Source organism: Lemur catta, chromosome 1 (genome assembly GCF_020740605.2).
Source record: "Lemur catta isolate mLemCat1 chromosome 1, mLemCat1.pri, whole genome shotgun sequence".
NCBI classification, from domain to species: Eukaryota; Metazoa; Chordata; class Mammalia; order Primates; family Lemuridae; genus Lemur; species Lemur catta.
In genome coordinates, this window is record NC_059128.1 from 8,383,398 (window position 1) to 8,406,303 (window position 22,906).

At 35.1% G+C, this 22,906-nt stretch overlaps 1 protein-coding gene across 2 annotated transcripts in view; it reads left to right on the forward strand.

Moving 5' to 3' along the window:
* The window catches only part of ATG2B (autophagy related 2B), a 72,855-nt gene that overhangs the window by 19,693 nt on the left and 30,256 nt on the right, over positions 1–22,906 (forward strand). For both annotated transcript variants that reach the window (XM_045561248.1, XM_045561257.1), the window contains exons 7-21: positions 3,104–3,200; positions 3,719–3,904; positions 5,017–5,171; positions 5,265–5,370; positions 6,265–6,526; positions 7,786–7,936; positions 9,015–9,107; positions 9,632–9,820; positions 11,618–11,891; positions 14,043–14,145; positions 15,782–15,974; positions 16,267–16,409; positions 20,914–21,071; positions 21,491–21,663; positions 22,146–22,296. In XM_045561248.1, the coding sequence (XP_045417204.1) occupies positions 3,104–3,200; positions 3,719–3,904; positions 5,017–5,171; positions 5,265–5,370; positions 6,265–6,526; positions 7,786–7,936; positions 9,015–9,107; positions 9,632–9,820; positions 11,618–11,891; positions 14,043–14,145; positions 15,782–15,974; positions 16,267–16,409; positions 20,914–21,071; positions 21,491–21,663; positions 22,146–22,296 (2,434 nt within the window). The remainder of the gene's footprint in view (positions 1–3,103; positions 3,201–3,718; positions 3,905–5,016; positions 5,172–5,264; positions 5,371–6,264; positions 6,527–7,785; positions 7,937–9,014; positions 9,108–9,631; positions 9,821–11,617; positions 11,892–14,042; positions 14,146–15,781; positions 15,975–16,266; positions 16,410–20,913; positions 21,072–21,490; positions 21,664–22,145; positions 22,297–22,906) is intronic.

Consider the following 22,906-nt stretch of genomic DNA (forward strand, 5'->3'; position numbering starts at 1 on the left):
AATAGTCTCTGTCATCATAAACTTAAGAAGTTTAAAGGAAAATAAATTTGGAAAGGAAGAAGTTGACTATAGAAGATGTTTATTTATATATATAAAAATATTTACCCATCTATTTTGAGCAGAATAACTCATTTTTATATAGTTGTGAAAAGAGATTGACTTTTCCATTATGCCTCACAGCTTTTTGAAGACAGTATATAAAAACAACTGTATCTGTGTCTTAGGGAACAATATTAATCAGTCTTTTGGAGAACCAGGAAACTTGAATTTATTTAGTCAGTCAAAAATGAATTTGTCAAGCATTATTTTCAGACTTTGAAAACAAGTTTTCTATATAATCTCTATAAAATGTAGTTTAAATTAAGAAGATACCTGGATTTATTTATTTTATTTACTGATCTACCTAGTTGTAGATGTTCTAGTGACTACTGTAAGCCAGGCCCTGTGCAAGTTCTTGGGACAGATGCAAAGACGAGTGGAATATAATCTTTGCCTTAGTAAAAGATGCGGTAAGGGATGTGGACATTGCTATGGGAACGTGGAAAAGGGAGCCACTAAATACGTGTGAATATACATAAAAAGATTTTTAGAGGATTGAATAATTCCCAGAAATCTTTCCTTGGATTGGAACACTTGACAAGAGTTGGAGGAGGAAGGGGAGGAGGAAACTGATGATTAGAATGAAGACATTCCTATTACTGATTCATTACTCCCCTCTCCCTTTGTTTAGTGCTCTGTCCTTCTTCAGCTGGTACAAAATCCTTTCACAAGGTCTTAAACCTCTTCATAAAATAGCACAGTGAGATTGTTAATGGAGCAGATAGTCAAAAGTGTGTGTAAACACTCCGGGGAATCCCCTGCTGTGGTAACATCCTTGGGAAACTAAGACATCTGTGTCTTGGGGGAATGTACTCGCTGTTTAAGAAGAAAGAACCATAGCAGTGACTTTTATAGTTCTGTTTTGGTTAATTATGTATAGTCCTCAATGTTTGCGTGTTTCGATCAATGTAAACTCAAACTCTTGCACATTATGTATAGATTTGTGTAAATGCCTTTTACAATAAAACATTGTACATTTGTATAAATGTATAAATGTATATTACTTTTAGAATTCTGATTATTAGATAACAAATGAACATCTGGAAATATTGCATGGTGGCATTGTCTGCCAGCTAGTATTTAATATTTGGAGATATTACCATCCTTTCCTATACAGTAATTTTTGTGTAATAACTTGAGTATTTGAGTACATTTTGCTCTTATTTAATGCAAATGATACTAAATGGAAAAACAAAAGTTCTGGATATTAGAGCATTGAGAAACAAGAAGATCTTATAACAATACAGCATAGACAAAGATGCCATTAAGTAGAAGTGCTTAAAGTGTCACATCTTTAGTCTCTTTCTGATATTCACCAGACTTAAGTCTACCAACTATGGGTTCAAAATGTTATGAAATGTTTCCCGGTTTTTTCCTTAGGTCTCAGAATAGTATTCCCTTCAGTAGTAAATCTGGTGTTTTATGTATTCAGTTTTAGCATGTGTTTTTGGGTATGCATTCATATGAAAATAGGGGACTACTGGTATTGAATTTAGAGATGTTTTGTCTCAGTTACCATGTTACAATTGAGTTGTAATTTGTTTTTTAGTTCTGTTCTTTTATGTTTTCAAAAGAAATTAATATGTACTTTGTTCTTTGTACGCCAAACTCAGAATGTATAAATCATGAAATATTTCTATGAAAATTTTAATTTCTATGAATTAGAAATGATGATTGTCTATTCTAATGAAGGTCAGAGATTGTGATTTCAGTAATAATAAATTAAAAAACAATTTTTAAATTTGGCATATAATCAGAAACACATTTTCCCACTCCTCCTAGCCTTAATTACTTGTTGGTCTGGTACATCAGCAGTCAGTATGGAGTTCACAAAACAAGCAGTCTATGGGCAGAACAGAGGAGCTAAGCCGTGGAAGGAGGGAGGGCTTTCCATCCAGATCAGCCTAGGTTAAAACCCAGATCTGGATCTGTTACATGGCCTTGTGTAAGTCACTTAATCTCTTTGACTTGTTTCCTTACCTGTAAATCAGGAATGGTAATAAGAATTAGAGGAAATACATATAAAAGCACTTAGCATGGAACCCCAGTGCTCAAAAATAAAAGTGATAATAATGATGATTATTATTAGGGAATGTATTCTTAGTTCATGGAAGTTTCTCAAAGTCACTGTATAATTTATTTTTTGTTTTTAGAATCAGAAGGAATTTGTTTTTCTCTCGAGGAAGAAGCTGTTTTCCAAATATAAATGTGTTTTATTAATTAAATTATTTTTCAATTACAAAATAGCACAAAGATAATAGGAGTCAGTGTTAGCATATTAGAAATAAGAGAAGGTAAATGAAAAGTAAGGCAGGGATATTCAACTTTTTAAAGTGTAGTATAAAGAACAGAGTAATTGCTTTTTTCAGAGTATATAGGAATCAGGAAGAGATTGGGGTGGAGCTTTTATTTCTAGGAGGAAAAATGGGCAAAGAGTTGAAAAAGAGAAGGGAAGTCTACATAACTACGATCTTCCATCCACATCTCTGCTGTGGCTTCCACTCCCATGCCCAGGAGAGAGCAGGCTTTGTGGAACACAGTAAGCATTTGGGAGAGGCACACTGTTGGCAGAGAAGGTCCTCACATGCTCTGCTACAGAAGGCAATCCATGGTAGACTCATGAAAGCCGACTTTATTGGCTTTTGGCTTAGTCTTTTGAAAGTCAATGAATACTGTACTACTGCTACCTTAATATTTTTTCTTGGAAACTGTCTTATAGCTTCCTTAAATACCTTACATACTTAGAAGACTTAAAGAGACAAAAAGTATGACATTGGACTTGCAAACATGGAATTTCTCAGGTGGATTTTCCCCCTTAGGATGACAGTTTGGTGACCTTTAAGTCTTTTCATTTAGATTGTGTGAATTAGTAGAGAGACTCTTAGGTGAAAGAATCCAAGGCTAAAGAATCTGTAGTCATCTCAGTACATGAAAACATACCGATATTTATGGTGGTGAGGTTATAAGGAGTATTCATCCTAAATGTTTTTTTTTTTTTTTTAAGTTGGATGTTGATGGACAGATAGACTCTATTCATCTATTCCTGTCACCAAGACAGGTGCACTTGCTTTTGGATATGTTAGCAGCTATTGCTGGACCAGGCAAGTATAACTGTTAATTATTACCTTTAATTTTTTAAAACTTTTAAATTAAAATATATAAATACATACAGGAATGTCTATTATTTTTGAATATGTGAAATCAAAGGTCTATTGTAAATAAGTCCTGAATAGTTAAGTTTGACTGGGTTTTTTGAATTGTGTTACCATGGAACAAGTTTGCATTCAGATTATTTGTGTCACATTCTTAACTTTTTCAAAATTGTTCTGATTTACTTCTGTGGTTGGGAATAGTACTTCATACAACTGAGAAAGTATAATTCTTGAACACAGTAAGTAGCACACATTTAAAAATATTTTTAATGACTCATCTGTCAGAGATAAGATTTGTGATTCCTGGCTAGTTACTTAAAGCCATTGCTTAGATCACTCATTAAATAGCAGTGGTTTTGCACTGGTATTAAGTTGCTATTGGTATTGAATAAATGTGTTCTGGGAAAGAAATGCTTAAGTAACTCCAAATTTAATTACTGTTTTGCTTTCTTTTTGTATACTTGTAGAAAATTCTAGCAAAATAGGGTTAGCTAATAAAGACAGGAAAAATCGACCAATGCAACAGGAAGATGAGTATAGAATTCAGATGGAATTAAACCGGTATTATTTGAGAAAAGATTCCCTCTCTGTGGGTGTTTCTTCAGAACAAAGCTTTTATGAGACAGATGTGGCCCGTACACCTTCTAGTCGTGGTAAGCAACTCAAACAGTTGATATCAGAATCATATGTTATCATCATAGAAAAATTAAACTTAATTTTGGCTGCTGTAAAAAAGAAGTTTAGTATTGAAAGAACAAAAGATCCATACTGTAAGAAAGTTTTAGTTTATAAGTTGATCAAACCACAGCATTATAGTGGTACACTGGTACACAGGTGCTGTAGTATCTTTTTTTGATTGTGTAGTTTTGTAAATGATGATTTATTCTAAGGAAAGTCAATTTACAAAAATATAAATTTGCAGAAGTTAAATTGGGAGTAATTATTTTGTCAAATTATGTGCTCACATAATGATTTATAGTAGATCCTTTTAAATAGAAAACTTTTCTTTACTAATCTTTCCATCAGTTATATGTAAATATACTCTTTACCCAGCTTACTTTACATTATAGGTATTTAAGCACTAATACTGTAAATAATAAGAATCAATTTAAATATGGAATGTTGAACCAAATAGAAATTAGAGGCTTCTTAAGAAATACTGGCCATAATAAACTACATTTGCATTCAGTCTCCAGAAAAAAGGAACTGAAATATAAATAGAATTCTAAATAATGTATTTGGCTCTTTTCTTTTTCTTTTTTTTTTTTTGAGACAGAGTCTCGCTCTGTTGTCCAGGCTAGAGTGCCATGGCGTCAGCCTAGCTCACAGCAACCTCAAACTCCTGGGCTCAAGCGATCCTTCTGCCTCAGCCTCCCAAGTAGCTGGAACTACAGGCATGCACCACCATGCCTGGCTAACTTTTCTATATATATTTTCAGATGTCCATATAATTTCTTTCTATTTTTAGTAGAGACAGGGTCTTGCTCTTGCTCAGGCTGGTCTTGAACTCCTGACCTTGAGCGATCAATCCTCCCGGCTTGGCCTCCCAGAGTGGTAGGATTACAGGCGTGAGCCACCGCGCCTGGCCATGCCAGTAGTATCTTGGATTCAAATAAATTACTGCATTGGAAGTAACATGAAATTTGGGGCATCACTCTATCTCATATACTCTGAAGGAAGAAGACTGTATTAACATACATTATTTTACTTTAAGACTTGAATTGGTAGAATTATAATACAAGTGACCAAGTTTTATTCTCTCTAGAAGAAGAAGTTTTCTTCTCCATGGCTGATATGGACATGTCCCATAGTCTCTCTTCTCTTCCACCCCTGGGGGACCCCCCAAACATGGACCTTGAGTTATCATTAACTAGTACATATACAAATACCCCAGCAGGATCTCCATTAAGTGCTACAGTGGTAAAGTATTATTTAATTTTTCTTCTATCCTTGAAAAGTTGCTTCTAAAATTTTACACCTTATTTATGTGCTTTAAAATAAAATCTTTTATAGCTTCAGCCAACTTGGGGAGATTTCCTTGATCACCATAAAGAACAGCCAGTAAGAGGGTCAACATTTCCATCTAACCTAGTCCACCCAGCAACTTTACAGAAAACAGGTAAGTAAAGTAAGACATTTGTTGTTAGCTTCCCTGGAATTTTTTTAAAGTTTAAAAATTAAAAACAATTTTTTTTCTTTTTTTTTTGAGACAGGGTCTCGCTCTGTTGCCCAGGCTGGAGTGCAGTGGTGCGATCATAGCTCACTGCAGCCTCCAATTCGTGGGCTGAAGCAATTCCCTGCCTCAGCCATCTGAGTAGCTAGGACTACAGGTGCACACCACTAGGCCTGGCCTCAATTTTGTTTCTTTCTAAAAAATGCCATTCTACTTCTTTTCTTTTCCTTCATAATTTTTTTTTTTTTTTTGGTTTAGGCCATTTAACAAGGTTTAGAAGGAAAAAGAAACATTGTCAAACAATTCACTGTGAAGTGTTTTAGAAAAGTTGCTCATTCATTGTATTCTTTGTGTATTTAAATACAATAATATTTTTAGTGAAAAAGTATACTATAAGTTTCATATTATTATTGCAGTTTAGGAATCTCAGTCAACTGTCTAGTTTTTGTTTCACTGATTACATATTCCTCTAAAGAGAACCTCAGATGTTTCTTTTCTGCAAAATTTAATTAAAATAGACACAGGCTTAAAGGAAAATTTGGTAGCAGCTTTTTGTTAATCTTGACTTTTCCAATACAGTGTTATTAATGGAAAAGCTTTGTTCGTACGTTTATTATTGTAATGCATTGTTTGGTACTTCAAGTATCAAGGATCCTGGATATAAGATACAGCAAGATAACAGCATATTTTATTTTACTTAAATTAATTGTTTAATATCATTCAAACTGTCATGGGATAACTGTTTTTTAAAGCTAATAAATGAGTACATGTTTTATAATTTTGATATAAGAGATTGTTTTTAAGTATTTTAAGTGTATAATTTTAACACATGTATTTCAGCACTCCCGTCTAGATCTGTTTCAGTGGATGAATCCAGGCCTGAACTTATTTTTAGACTAGCTGTGGGAACCTTTTCAATCTCTGTGCTTCACATTGATCCTCTGTCTCCACCTGAAACGTCACTGAACCTTAATCCGTTGACACCTATGGCGATAACTTTCTTTACTTGTATAGAAAAGATTGATCCAGCAAGATTTTCAACAGAAGATTTTAAGTCTTTCCGAGCAGTATTTGCAGAAGCTTGCTCACATGATCACCTTAGGTAAACTCATATTTGTTAATGATCTTTGAAAAAGAACCAAATGTGGACTTTTGTATCCCTTTACCTACCTATTAACATCTGTCTTTCTCATTCACATTTTATTTGTAAATGAGTGAAATGAATGAAGTTTTTTTGCAATGCTGCAAAAATGTTTAGTGCAGAATCTCTCATTCAGGTTATTTGGTATGCAGAACAATGTAGATATAAGATCTAGATAATCTGTAGTTTTCTAAATTATCTCTTTAGCTCCCTGTCCTCCTCTTGTCAGGTTTCTTAGGCCACCTTTTGCCATCATTCCTATTGACACCATTACAGTGATGAGAACAGTTCTTACCATCACTGGCATTAGCAGAGATGACAATGGTGGTGAGAGTAGAATGAACTAATGAGAAGCAACTTGGAAATGGTCCATTTGCCACTGGCCATGGGGTGGGAAATAACACCAAGGCTGACTCTCAGATTAGATGCTACATTTTCAACTTCTGCTTTAAAAAAAAATCAAAACTGTCCTAATAGTGATCCTTTCATGGGTTGAGGAGATAATTGAATGTGTACGTATAGTATTGTTAATGTACAAGCTCTCTTTATTAACATGAAAGTGATCTATAAATTATTGAATGATATTTTATACAAGGATTTAGCACATATTAATACTTAGAAAATACTTGGAGCTTTTATCTTTTTAATGTTTTTGAAGTATTAAAATTGATATGCAAAGTAGTTTTGACACCTAGTAAAAGAACCCTGCAAGTTAGGACCATAATATTTATAATTAAACTGTAAAAACAATTTTTTTCCCTTCCCATTTTTGCCAAGGTTTCAAATATCGGCCAGTAGAAAGTATAACATGAGCCACAGAAACTAGAGGTAGACTTCATTTGAGCCTGGCTGACTGAGATTTTTAAAATATTGCATGATGTTTTTAGATAATTCTCAGAAGCTATTTCATATATTTTACAGATTTGTAAGATTTTATCCACTGCAGTGTAAATTTTAAAATGTGGAAGAAGGAACAGCAGTATTGGGAAATAAATATATCCTGGAAAATTTCCCATCAACAAAACTGATTTCTTTATTTTATGTCAGGGAATGGGAAATTTGAAGCATTATTTAATATCCTTAGGAATATTAGTTATTGCTAACAATTTGAACTTGTCAGATGAATAATGGTTATATGTTAACATCTGTTTACTATTGTAATGATACATTGTTTAATTTAGAAGTGTGAATACTCTTAAATGCTGTATTTTTTATAATAGATTTATAGGTACTGGCATCAAAGTGTCCTATGAACAAAGACAAAGATCAGCTTCCCGATACTTTAGTACTGATATGTCCATTGGGCAAATGGAGTTTTTGGAGTGCCTATTCCCAACTGATTTTCATTCTATTCCTCCTCACTATACAGAGGTAAATATTGGGTATTTTTCGTTTAGATTTATTCTTTAAATCTATCTTTTTAATAATTGTATGAATAATAGTTTTCTTAAGAAATATATAGGAAGTTATATAGGAGGAGGTGTATTGTCTTTTTTTTTTTTTTTTGCATTTGTGTTCTTTTGAAACAGATTTTAAAGTATGACATTCGAAGCCATTATGAATCTGTTAGAACTTTAGACTTGACTTGTTAGGAGTGGCAGACAGGTTAGAGACAGATGACTTCATTTCACTCATTTTCATAACACTCTTCATTTCAGAAGAATTCTATTATTGAATAAATATTAATATTTATTGAATGCTTGGTGTTTGCTAAGCACTTTTCAAGACGAGTGAAATGTCTTTTTTTTTTTTGAGACAGAGTCTCACTCTGTTGCCCAGGCTAGAGTGCCGTGGCATCAGCCTAGCTCACAGCAACCTCAAACTCCTGGGCTCAAGCGATCCTCCTGCCTCAACCACCCGAGTAGCTGGGGCTACAGGCATGTGCCACTGTGCCCGGCTAATTTTTTCTATATATATTTTTAGTTGTCCATATAATTTCCTTCTATTTTTTAGTAGAGACAGGGTCTCGCTCTTGCTCAGGCTGGTCTCAAACTCCTGAGCTTAAATGATCCTCCTGCCTCGGCCTCCCAAAGTGCTAGGATTATAGGCGTGACCCACTGCGCCCGGCCAAGTGAAATGTCTTGTATTCATTTACTGTTATCTTATTTTCTTTCCTAATATAAAAGTAACCTAGAAAAACTTTTAAAAACTGTCAAAATAACATTTATTACTAGTACTTTGCCCTTATATATGTTTTAATTTTAAAGCACTTTCTTGGGTGTTAATTTATTTGAATCCTCATCTACGTTTTGCAGATGAGATACTAAGTATCATAGAAGTTAACTAACTTGTCTAAGATTCACATTGCTAGTAAGTAACAAAAATGAAATTTAAAGCCAGCTTTTCTGACTTCAAAAAGCTCTTTTCTCTATTATATTGTCACCTGTATTAATTTGTGATTAATTATAGCTTATCTTATATTTAATTTATTTTCATCTTTATTTTTAAGCTTTTAATGTTCCTTTCCAAAGAAGGAACGGATTCCCATCCCCCTGTGTGTCTTCAGCTTCATTATAAGCATTCTGAGAATAGGGGATCCCAGGTAAGAGATCTGTTTGTGTAATTACCAACTGTAAATTTTCTTTTCCTTTTTTTTTGAGACAGAGTCTCGCTCTGTTGCCCGGGCTAGAGTGCCGTGGTGTCTGCCTAGCTCACAGCAACCTCAAACTCCTAGGCTCAAGCGATCCTACTGCCTCAGCCTCCCGAGTAGCTGGGACTACAGGCATGTGCCATCATGCCTGGCTAATTTTTTTCTATATATACTTTTAGCTGTCCAGATAATTTCTTTCTATTTTTAGTAGAGATGGGGGTCTCACTTTTGCTCAGGCTGGTCTCGAACTCCTGACCTTGAACGATCCGCCCGCCTCGGCCTCCCAGAGTGGTAGGATATCAGGCATGAGCCACTGCACCCGGCCTCTTTTCCTTTTTTTAACCATATCCAATTTATTGGGACTACCTGGAAATTTTCATTTGATATATATTGTCACAAGTGTAAGGTTTTAACCTAGTTTCATATTATTTTTAGTGATCACATTAATCCCCTCCTTTTTTTTTTTTTTTTTTAAGGGTACTCAAGCAAGACTTAGTTCAGTTCCTCAGAAGGCAGAATTACAAATTAAATTAAGTCCAGTATGTTGTGAACTGGATATCAGTATTGTGGACAGGTTAAATTCCTTGCTTCAACCACAGAAACTTACTACAGTAGAGATGATGGCATCCCACATGTATACTTCATATAATAAGCATATTAGTCTGGTAAGTATTCAAAAAGTTGCAAATACTAATCATAATATAGTTAGCTAAGAGGTTTATTGGAATAATTTCTGGGCTTAAGTATTCTTAATAAACTATATATTATTAAAACCACATTATTTGTAATAATGAAAAAGTGGGGACATATTTTATGTCTTGGTAGTAGACTAGCTAAGTGACTTTCGATAATATACTGAATGAAATTATGCAGTCATTTTAAATGATGGTCATGAAGATGGTATAGCAACATGAAGAAGGCTCATCAAGAAGTATTAGATGAAAAAGTAAAATATATTATTCCACATAAACTTTTGTGATAACTATGCAAATAAAATTGATATATATAAAAAGAATGGATAGAAATATGTCATTTGCTAACTTTGATTGTGTTATAGTAGAATTAGCTTTCCTTTATTTTTCTGTGTTTATCTGAATTTTATAAACTGTGATTATAGTATCTTCATAAAATTTTATCTATTTACACATTCAATAAACTACTTGACACACCTAAAAGACGTAGCCCAAACAATATAGGATACATATGCTTTTGAAAATAATCTATTGAGCATCACATTATATCACTTTTACTTAGATCTGGTGCCTGAGGTCTTTTCTAAGCAAATTAAATAAGCCAGATTTGCAAGAAGTTTATTAGGAATTTTAGGGCTGGAATTTGGGTGCTGTAAGACCAGAACCAGACAGAGACAACTTTAGTTAAAAAGAAAAGGAAAAAGATATTTTATTTTTCTGCTTACTTTCTTCTCCCTTAGTGGTGAGTATTCACATTAAAATTAGCATTCTTTTTTTTTTTATTGTCAGCAGTTGCTAATTATTTTATGTTATTGTGGGCTAGTCTCTATATTTGCTGTTAGCTATAGATGTATTGGGATGATGATTTAATCTCTTTATTTTTGCTTAAGAGTGAGGGTTAGCATTAGAAAGTCAAATAGGAGAGACAGAATAGCTTTGTTAAAAACCCAAGTCTAGTATAAGAAGGGAGCTTTCTAATTTAAGAGGTTAGAGACTGATTCAAGAAATTGAGGAGTCCACTTTCAGTGGACTAGAGCTTTATTAGTTTGAATATATTGTAGAGAAAAATTAGAAATAGGTGTCTATTTGAATGGCATGCTCTTTGACCCTTTCATTGTAACATGGCTTTGAGTAAATGGTACATACATTGTGGTTTCTTAGAGCCATTTGATGAGATCATACCCTTGGATTGGGTAGGAGCTCAGGGTGAGTCATTTAGTGCATATTTATTTAGAACCTATGATGTGCCAGGCTCTGGGGTTAGTCCTGGAAATACAAAGATGAGTTAGAGAGAGGCTTTTGTATTTGGCATAAATCATCTGATTTCACATTGTCTTTAAAGTAGCAGATGGTAGATAAATCCTTCAGATTAAATGTTGGACACTATAGTGATTTTTAACCATATTGAATTTGTCAATAGGCTGATTTATATACTTCTTTTTCAGTTTATATTAATAGTAAGATATATATGCATCTGAAGCACCTTTGTCTTCACTTTGGTTCAGTTTTTATCTTTATTTATTTTTGTTTTTGTATAATATGTCAGGGTTTAACTTTTGCAGCAGTTTTCACTTTTGCCAATAATTGTTGCATGATAAAATTTCATTACACGAAACTAGTATGGTAGTAGTTAATTTGAATTGTATTTTAATGCATTATATTGAGTGGGGAAATAGTGATTATACATACTGTAATGTTGAATACGAATGTCATTTGTGTTTACTTACTGAATTTAATATTTTGGCATATTTTTGATGTTTTATGTTTTAGCACAAGGCTTTCACTGAAGTATTTCTAGATGATTCACATAACCCTGCAAATTGTCGGATATCAGTACAAGTTGCCACACCAGCATTAAACCTTTCTGTTCGCTTCCCAATACCTGATCTTCGATCAGATCAAGAAAGAGGACCGTGGTTTAAGAAGTCACTTCAGAAGGAGATCCTTCATTTAGCATTCACAGATCTAGAATTTAAGACTGAATTTATAGGAGGATCAACTCCAGAGCAAATGAAATTGGAACTTACCTTTAGAGAACTGGTTGGTAAGACAGTGTGCCTGTGAAAGAGCCAGGCTAGATGCAAACAGCTGCTGCTGAAACTTACATCACAGGAGTATCTGACAGCCCCACAATATAGTAAAATTAAAGACCCTTATGTTAGGAAACAAGAGCAACAACTTTTTCCCCCATATTGTATGTAGATATGTGATATAAGTCATTTAAAAAATTATTAAGGATGATGATTTAGTCACTTTGTTAAAATACTTATTTTCTATTCGGGAATGCAGTGCTTTAGTCTACACTTTTATTCCCGCCTATCACTTATTTGTTGTAGGGCTTGTAATAGAATGTATTGAGAGCCCTGTATGTTAGGTACTGTGCCAAGCAGTTCACACACATCTTGTTCCCTTCAATCATCGTAATCACCATATGCTTATTTTTTCTAATTATAATTTAATAGATGAGGTAATCCATGGACTTAGAAGGACGTATCTTCCAAGATCATGTTGTAGTAAATGGCAGAATCAAGATTCAAACCCAAGTTTGACATGAGAGCTTGAGCTTTCAACCATTGTACTAACTCATCTCATGACTTTTCTTTCTAAAACCTGTTTTGTGTTCTTCTGTATTACTTTCCTTTTTTTGGTGCAAAGTTTTACTTTGTAAACCCTGTTTTAGGTTTTTCTGCATTACTTTTCCGTTAATGAAGGGGAAAAAAATTATATGTACACATACACACACACGTATATACATATAAACTTACATTGAAGCAAGTCTGTGAAGAATGCTGGAAGATCTTTCATCTTGTGGTTCCTAAACCACCTGTCTCTGCCACCCTCCCTCTGGACCACACTCCACTGCCCCACTCCTGCTCCTGCCTCCACTCCCACTGTGGGAACAGGCTGCAGGAGTGTCCCTTCCCTTGTTAAGAGTTTTACATATCTTAAGAGAGATTTACAATTGACTTTTGCCAAGTAAGACTTCTTTTTTTTTTTGAGACAGAGTGTCACTTTGTTGCCCTGGCTAGAGTGAGTGCCATGGCGTCAGCCTAGCTCACAGCAACCTCAAACTCCTGGGCTTAAGGGATCCTATTGCCTCAGCCTCCCGAGTAGCTGGGACTACAGGCATGCGCCACCATGCCCGGCTAATTTTTTCTATATATATTCTAGTTGGCCAGATAATTTCTTTCTACTTTTAGTAGAGACAGGGGCCTCGCTCTTGCTGAGGCTGGTCTCAAGCTCCTGACCTCGAGCGATCCACCCGCCTCGGCCTCTCAGAGTGCTTAGGATTACAGGCGTGAGCCACTGCGCCCGGCCAATTAAGACTTCTTGAAAGGGCCTTTAGATCTGATTGTCCCTTATTCATTTGTAAAATGGAATGAAAAAACATGGATAGAGTTATTTTGGCTAGAGGTAATTCTTACAGTGCTTGCTACAAAATACACATTTAAGAAATGTGGTTATTTATATTTCTTAGAGCCATTTGATGAGATGGTACCCTTGGATTGGATAGGAGCTCAGGGTGAGTCAGGGTGAGTGGTAGATTAATTGCATAAACTTTTCTTTTCTTTTTGAGACAGAGTCTCACTCTGTTGCCTGGGCTGGAGTGCTATGGCATCAGCCTAACTCACAGCAACCTCAAACTCCTGGGCTCAAGCAATCCTACTGCCTTAGCCTCCCAAGTAGCTGGTAGCTGGGACCACAGGCATGCGCCACCATGCCTGGCTAAGTTTTATGTATATATGTTTTTAGTTGTCCAGCTAATTTCTTTCTATTTTTTAGTAGAGACAGGGGTCTCACTTTTGCTCAGGCTGGTCTTGAACTCCTGAGCTCAAGCGATCCGCCCGCCTCAGCCTCCCAGAGGGCTAGGATTATAGGCGTGAACCACCGCGCCCGGCCTAAACATTTCTTTTATGAAGAAATAATTAATAGCACTCAGTATGTAGTAACTGCATTATTTACTATGTTATGATGATGCATCTTATACATTAAACATTGGTACTTCAGAATTTGAGTTTGAACACAAAACAGCATCTTTATTTGCTCATCCTGTCTACCACATGTACACATGAAATAGGAACAAATGAATAAATGCTGTAGAACTTAATGCTGCATTTTGTTACTGATTGAGAGGATCTTTTTTTTTAGCACTTGAGAAGAAATGCTTTTCAGTAAATCAGTCTTGTTTTATTAGGGTCATTCCAGGAAGATAAAGGAGAACCATCTATAAAGTTTTTCCATGTGTCTAGTGGAGTAGATGGAGATACAACGTCATCGGATGACTTTGACTGGCCACGGTGAGGAAGCAAATATATAGGCTTAATGGGATTTAAAGTATCATCCTTTAACCAACATTTTGGCATTAAATTTAAGCTAAAAATATTCAGCCTTGATGAGAGAACCCAGAGGAAGATGGACAAGTCAAATAAAAAAAACTGTTGATCACTACTCTATGAAATCTATATGTTAAGAGAAGGAAGTATAAAATTTATTTTTTGATCTCAAGTTACATAGTCTAAATAGAGGGCAAAATAATCATTTACCATTTTAAAAACACTTCAAGTCTACAGTAGAAGAGATATAAGGCACCATTTACTTGTCAAATGAATGTTACAATCAGTTATTGCTTTAGGACAGGGTTTTTCAAATCTGGGGAGCTTTTACAAAATACTGATTCTTGTGCCCTACTCTAAGATTCTGAGATAGGGCCTGGGCATCAGTGTATTTTAAAAATGATACCAGGTGATTTCAATATGCCCCCGGACTTTGAGATCCACTATTCCAGGATTTCTTAGGCAGGAGGAATCCTTCTTTAAATTACATTAGCCTGATAGTAGGCTTGAATCATATTAATATTTAAAAGAACTTATTTTGCTTGATATAATGATTCGATATTCTATTTAACACTATTTGTAGACTCTCAAAGAATTGAAATGATCCTTTTTGTGCATTTTCCTGCCTGCCTTCTTTTTACACCTCCTCTGTACTGTGTATTAGACCTATCAGAGTCTTAGGACAGGCATTGTAAGTACGTGCCTGATAATGAGCATGTGTTTAGGGCACAAGTTTTCATCATAAAAATTGGATCTACTTCAATTAAGTAATTTGGAAGTACCATTTACATTAGGACTTCCATAAATTAGGAAACAGTTTGTTATAGTTTACTAGAACCAATTGACACCACCTACTTAGGAAAAAAATTATTATAGATGCAACATAGCTATTTTGTTTGAGGGTTCCATGCCTCATCATAAGAGTGGGTTGATATGGTGATAAAAGGAGAATAAAAAGCCTGTGCTTAGTGATGTCCTACAGATTTAGGAAAGAATGGGATTTCTCTGGAGCAAAAGCTCATTAGCTTTTGTAGTCAAGTCAAAGGCTGCATTAACTCAGTGGTATTTAAGTTTGTGGCTACAAAACAGTAACACAAGCCCTTTTCTGTTGAAATTCCTGGAGGAAAAAATAAATTTGTTTTTGCAGTTCTAAAGCCATTCCCTAAATCAGTTTGTGTTTTTTCCATTTGAACAATTTATATAGCATGGGGTTTCTTACGTAGGCATGTATTCCATTAAAGCAGAACAGACTGTATGTGAGAGGGTTTGGTTTAATGATAACTATTACAGAATTCTTAAGTAAAGTTTGCTGGCTGTTAATGAAATTTCAAAATAATCTTTTTGCCTTCAAAAGGTCAGATTTTCAGTAGCCAAGTGTGAAATGTTAATATCCTTCTTTTATGTACTTGTTTTAGTTCCATACTGTTAAGTTTACAACACATTCATACGTGGGTTATGTTAGATATAATTAGACTTTGTAGAGAAGTTTAATCCTATCATTAAGATTCAGTCTGTAGTCTTTGTATTAATTTGCACAAAAGTGAAAGTTTTGTTGTTTACACTTACATCTTGGTCTTTTTTTTATTGTTGTTGCTATCAGAATTGTACTGAAAATAAATCCACCAGCCATGCATTCCATTTTGGAGAGAATAACAGCTGAGGAAGAAGAGAATGATGGTCACTACCAGGAAGAGGAGGAAGGAGGTGCTCATTCCCTGAAAGATGTTTGTGATCTAAGAAGACCAGCCCCCTCTCCTTTTTCTTCTCGTAGAGTAATGTTTGAAAATGAACAGGTAAGATAAAAGTGTGAGCAAGCAACAGAGGAGCACTATTGTCCTCTGTCATATAGGAATGCTTTTAATTTTTTATCTTTTACAAAATGCTTTGTATGTCATTCCTGGTAGGTTTTTAACTCCAAGATTGAACAATATGTTTTCCTTGATGCATATTTTCCTCAGTTAAATGTTACATGCTTATTTATTTGTTCACATACCAAGTCCTATAGATATGTGAAGAAGATGCTACTACTATTTTAAACATAAAATAGTTATTTGATGCCATTTTTTGCACTAAACTATGTTTTAGATGGTGATGCCAGGAGACCCTGTAGAAATGACAGAGTTTCAGGATAAAGCAATCAGCAATTCTCACTATGTGCTGGAACTTACGCTACCAAATATTCATATAACACTACCTAATAAGAACTTTTATGAGAAGCTTTATAATAGGTAAGTTTAAACACAGTTATTTGCATCTTTGGAATCATTTTCTCTCTAGCTGCCTCCCTGTTTCCTTCTTCTCCTTTTTTCCCCTTGCTGTAAATACCATCTACCATCTCAGTGTACTTTGTATGGTGTTAATGGTGACTATGGTACTGTTACCATTGTGATGTGCTGTTGTTAGTACGGTTTCCTAACCAGTGTGTCTGGTGCCCAGTTACTGGCATGTGAGATACTTATTTCCTCAGCCCTCAGGTTGGCTGACTGCCCCCTGTCAGCCTACTGCAGGGTACCGAGCAAATGCTATCTTTTCTACACGTTCAGTGACATGAAAAGTTAGGGGATACTTGTGCAGAGGGCTAGCAGATACTGGGGTAGAATCAGAATCCTAGAGTCATTGTACAAGGAACAGCTTTCCTCAGCATTCAAAAAGGTATTTTGTTGGAATTCTAAACTCTGACTTACAAACTTGTGTATAAAAATTTAAATTTATTATATTTAAATAGCCCTCAACATATATACCAAACAAATATGTTGAAATAAATGGAATTCTAGGTCCTAGACTCTGATGACCTTGGACAGTTGACCTAGGCTCTATAAGCGTCAGTTTCCTTACCCGTAAAATGGAGATGATATTGGTTCTGCCTCAAACGGTTGTTGGGAGGATTAAATGACAGAACACTTGGAGAATCTGAGAACAGATCTGCCATATAGTAGGCACTTAGTAATTGTCCTTTATTGTAATTCCCACCCACTGAAGGGATTTCTTCTATAGTATACCTGAAGGATGGTCATTTGGGTTTCCTAGAAAAAGAAGTCCTAGTGTTTGTCATCACCAGCTTCCCACATGTAAACAAGTTATTCTGATTTCCACTAGTCTTCAAAAACTTCAAACTGTGTTTCTGATGTAGGTTTTCTTGGTATCAGATATCCCTGGCCCTTTATTCCTTAACTGATTGCCATTGACCATTGGTCTTAGAAAATTAAGTTCCAGGAAGGATCTTAGGGTCCACATTAGTTCAGTGGTCTTAAAAATGACATTCACAAGACAGTCCATTAGAGTATAAGAAGAAAATGTTAGCACTGCTATTTAAGTTAAAAAAAAAAAAACTCCTTTAAAATTTATGTTTTTTATATTTGTTTTATAATCTACATGGTAAATAGTAGCACCCAAATTCATATAAATTCACATTAGAGGGGTTCACGAATTGTTTTTAGCTGTTGGGATTTGTTTATACATGATCTGAAGTTTGGAAACTGCTAATCTCTAGGCTTCTCCCCTTATTTTATAGTTGAAGGATGTCTGCTAAGAGCTATTGCATGTGCAAGGCTAAGATGGAGGGAAATGAAATGACTCCTTCAAGGCCCAGCCCAGAGGTCAGAAGGGCTTGGCTTATTCTGTATTGATTGAGCAGATTGCTTTTGGTTAAATCAGGACATCAAGACCAGTAATACATACCTTAAACATTCAACTTATAAATGTATATTCATTCACTGCATTTCTAAATATAGGACAAAGCCTTTTCTTTGTTTGTTTTTTCAGAGACAGGGTCTTGCTCTGTTGCCCACTCTGGAGTACAGTTGTGTGATCATAGTTCACTGCAGCCTTGAACTCCTGGGCTCAAGTGATCCTCCTGCCTTAGCCTCCTGGGTAGCTGGGACTACAGATGCATGCCACCACATCTGGCTAATTTATTTTTTAAGGGATGGGGTCTCACTATCTTGCCCAGGCTCGTCTTGAATTCCTGGGTTCAAGCAGTCTTCCCGCTTCAGCCTCCCAAGTTGTTGTGATTGCAGGCATAAGCCACTGCGCCCAGCAAGGCCTTTTCTTTGAGTATGAGCCACTGATTGCAATTCCACTTTGTCTTTTTTGCATAAGATATATACCCGAAGGCATTGCCTTCAGTTTTTAGTTCCAATTTCTTTAAGGTGGAATAAAAAAAAATACATTTTCAACGTGATCAAAGTACAGAATCCTTAATAAGTTTTTAAGATTCTTTTTTTACCTCATTCTGCATACTTGAAATTAGTCAGCATAGCGTTTAATTAAACTATACTTACGGTAACAAATAAAAGCAGATTTGATGCCAAACACAATTGATCCTTGGTGAATATATAAAATATCTAACTCAACTGATAGGAGCAGAAGTTCTCAGGTGAGAACTCTATAGAGAGCAGTCTACCAGCAGCATGCAGTTAGCACATGGGGGACATCAGTCATTGTGCCAGTTGAGGGTGATTGGGCAGTTAATTGCTTAAATCAGGGAATTAGATTATCTGTTAATCTGGGTAGTTTGTTAAACGGGCATTGTAACTTTCTCACCAACAAGGACATTCTATATAGCTATAATTCAACCATCAGAATCAGGACGCTAATATGGATACCTACTACTATGTAATCCTCATACCCCATTTGAGTTTTACTAAATGTCTCAATACTGTCCTTTTGTCTTTTTTTTTTGAATCTTTTTCTTTGAGCAGGAGTTATAACCAACTCTGCCTTTACTTCATACATTTAAAATAGCAGTTTATTCCTGTAGTGCTTTGGTCAACCGGCTCTTTTTAGAAAGACTATTTCAGGTACAGGAGAATTTTTTCTATGTCAAAAGTCCTTTAATATAGAATATAAAAAAATAATTCTAACTGGTTTTATAAATCAAATATTTAATGAGTGTCTGTGGTATTTCAGGCTCATGGACACAGAATCATGGTGATATATGTCTTTAAATATATTAAGTATTTTTTTCTTTCTTAATATTAGAAGTACCATCCAGTGTTTTATAGTATTAATGGTGTCAAGATGGTGCTTAGACTAAAATATCAATAAAGAAATGTAGTAAAATTATGTGAAACTTATATTTACAGGTCATATATCATATATATATACTTTATTTAAGGCAATAGTTTTCTTTTACCTTATAAGAAGATAAGAGAATGCTGGTAGAGAATAAAGTAAAGGAAGAGCATTTCCTGAGGAAATTCTTCATTTCATACCTTCATTATTTAAATGCAGTTTAGGCCAAGATGTGGATTTATACTCTTTTGTTTCTTTGTCCTGTAATATGCCCAAAGAAGCAGTAAGCTGCATTTGTACCACTGAGTTTTGGGGCATAGTTGTCAGTGTGTCTGAGATACAGCATCTTTCTGTCCTTTATCCCTGGTATTCTTAACATAGTGATGCTTCCGAAGAGAAACCTTTTTGGGTGGGGATTATAATCTACTGAGCGTCACAATAGATTATTCTGTAAATTCAGATTATAATCTACTGTGACTCTCAGTACTGTTTATACTTTCTAGGGCTTCAGAAGCTCAGGAATTGGCCTGGGAAGTGGCTTCTCACAGGAGGGGCAGGGCTGGCTCAGCACTTGGCACCTGGCGTGGTGTTCACACCAGGCTTTATGGTGAGCCTGTGCTTTGGCAATCCTTCCATGTGAGTCACTCACCTGTCCTCTGCTTATCGACTGTCAGTGCCTGTTATGTGACACCACTGTGCTAGACACAGAGAGAGATGATGAGACACAAGTCTCTCTGTCGGGGGCGTGCAGTCCAGGAAGGGGAAATGAGGAAACACAGGAGAGTGTTACGGGAGCTGTGATCTAAATAGCTATGTGTGAAGGATGTGCTGTGGGTCCAAATCTGATAGAAGGCTTCCTAGAGGACACTGTAAAGTTTGCAATTTCTTAAAAGCTTAGAGGGTGAGTGAGGGGAAAAGGCTTGGCCAGAGGAGAATCTGAGTAGTGACGAATATTTCTTTGAAAAAGTAGGTTGTGGTAGTAGCCTAGCTGAGCCATCTGTCAACCCCATTGGTCGCCGGTATCAATTGGGTTAGTCTAGCTGGTCTGAAAGGTTTTCCTCTCCTTGTTCCCTACTCCACATGCATTCTTCATCTCATGACATCTTCCCAGTGAAAGAAAAGAAAGCGGATATCTCTAGAGAAAGAACGGAATTGGAAGGTGGACATAATCTGGACTCTAATTCCAGCTCTGTGTGACCTTTGGCAGGTCACTTACCCTTTATGAGACAGTTTCTTGAAGTGTAAAGTAAGAATGATGATTCTCCTCTAGACGCCCCACAGGGTTGATGGGAGGGTCAAATGAGAGGATGCCTGATCAGTTCTGGTTTACAAAGTGCTCTCCTATGTGAACAGTCTTCCTTTTGTTCTTTGTGGGTTTTTATTTTTAATTGGCTTCTGTCTTTAAAGTGTATTCAGAAGTACAATATGAATTTGTAATTGGTGCATATAACACAGGTAAAACTAGGCAAGTATCTGTGCAGGCATCTGTGCAGATTCCTTTATCACTGCCCTGCATTACAGCCATATCAGTTCTTTTCTATTGAAAGAACACGATTGTTCTTTTTGTTACTGTTTTTAAAATTCTTTTACAGGATCTAATTTCCATTTCATCATTTAAAAAAATTATTGTTCATGTGATCTCTTAAAAGGATACTTTAGTTTGCCTTCAGTTGAAGTAGCAATTATTATGTACTTATTTTTCAACTTTTGTCTTTATAGGATCTTTAATGACTTGCTACTATGGGAGCCAACAGCTCCTTCACCAGTGGAGACATTAGAAAATATTTCCTATGGTATTGGGCTTTCAGTAGCCAGTCAACTGATTAATACCTTCAATAAAGACAGTTTTAGTCCATTTAAATCTACAATTCACTATGGTAATATATTTTTAATTTGTTCTGTATTAATTTGTTCTCCATTAAAATGCCTAGTTTATCAATTAACAAAGTAGTAACCTTTTCAGTTGTAGACTTAAAAATATTTCTTTTAGTATGTTTTTCATTGTGACTATGTTTTATAATTTCTTTTAGTAGTTTATAAGACTATTTCTCCATTTCTGTCTGTAAATTGAGAATATCATTATCACTTAAATATGTTTAGAATAATAGTATGCACATTGTTTGAAATTCAGGACTAAAAAAGAAAAACATAGAAAGTATATTTTTATTGTCATACCATGTTTGTTAGTAAAAATAAGCAGGTTATAAATATAAAATATTTTTGTGATAATCTTTAAGTTCCTGTTTTATTTTAATAAGCTATCAGAATTATGTAATTGTGTGTTAATTTCTCATAGATGAGGAGAGTGGATCTGAGGAGGAAACTTTGCAGTATTTTTCCACTGTTGATCCCAACTATCGTTCCCGTAGGAAAAAAAAACTAGATTCTCAGAGCAAGAACTCACAGAGTTTTCTCTCAGTTCTTCTGAATATTAATCATGGATTAATGGCAGTGTACACAGACGTGAAGGTAAGGTTTACAAATCCAAAGTGTTTTTTCAAATGTATTTTAGATAAATCTGCTATGATATACATCCAGTGATTGAAGTAGTTTGAGATTGTTTCAGTGACTGATGAAGACAGTGTTCTGAGGCGCACTGTGATGACAGCAACTTTGAGGATTTAGGTTTCATTGCAGGTCCAACTTTGTGTGGCGCTCTCTTTTGAAAATAGGTGCTAATTTTCTGCTCCTGAGGGTGGTGACTGGTAATTTATCTGTGATGAAGGAGGATGAAGTACAGGGATTCATTTGGCAGAAGAGGTCTCACATGGTATTTATTTAATAAGTTATTTGGTTTTTAGTACCACTGTATTAAATAAATCAAGATTAGACTGCTTTGCTGTGACGTGGGAGATTTTCCTAAGCTGAATCAAGAAGGAGCATCCCAAGGGACATTCTTACTTTTCTGTGTTTAAGTAATGACATCTATGTTTTTCTGACTTTTTTACTAGCAAGATAATGGAGATATGTTGGAAAACAAACATGGTGAATTCTGGTTAGAGTTCAATAGTGGTTCATTATTTTGTGTGACAAAATACGAAGGTTTTGATGACAAGCACTACATATGCCTTCATTCTAGCAGTTTCAGTCTATATCACAAAGGTAGGAAAAATGTATATTTTGTTCACTTCTGTTTAGACATGCTTAAATTTCTTGTTTAATAAAGAAAATCTATTGAGAACAGAACTTTGATATTATGAACTATTTTCTGTGGGAGATTCTGATCCCATTGTCAAAATAATACTGTAAATTATTAATAGAAGTCAACTTTATGTTCTTTTTTTGTAATAGCTTTATTGGGGTATAGTTCACATACCATACAATTTACTCGTTTACGGTGTACATTTCAATGGTTTTTCATATTTCGTAGAGTTGTGAAACCATCACCAGAGTCGATTTTAAAACATTTTCATCACCCTGAGAAGAAACTTCATATACTTTAGCTATAACCCTTTACCGCTCCTAAGCAACCACTAATCTATTTTCTGCTTCTGTGGAGTTTTCATATTCTGGAAATTTCATATAAATAGAATCATACAATATTTGGTCTTTTGTGACTGGCTTCTTACATTTGACATGATGTTTTCAAGGTTCATCCAAGTTACATCAGTACTTCATTACCTTTTATTGCCAAATAATATTCCATTGTATGGATATATTATACCTTACGGATCTGTTTATCAGTTGATAGGACTTTATGTTATTTATTCCC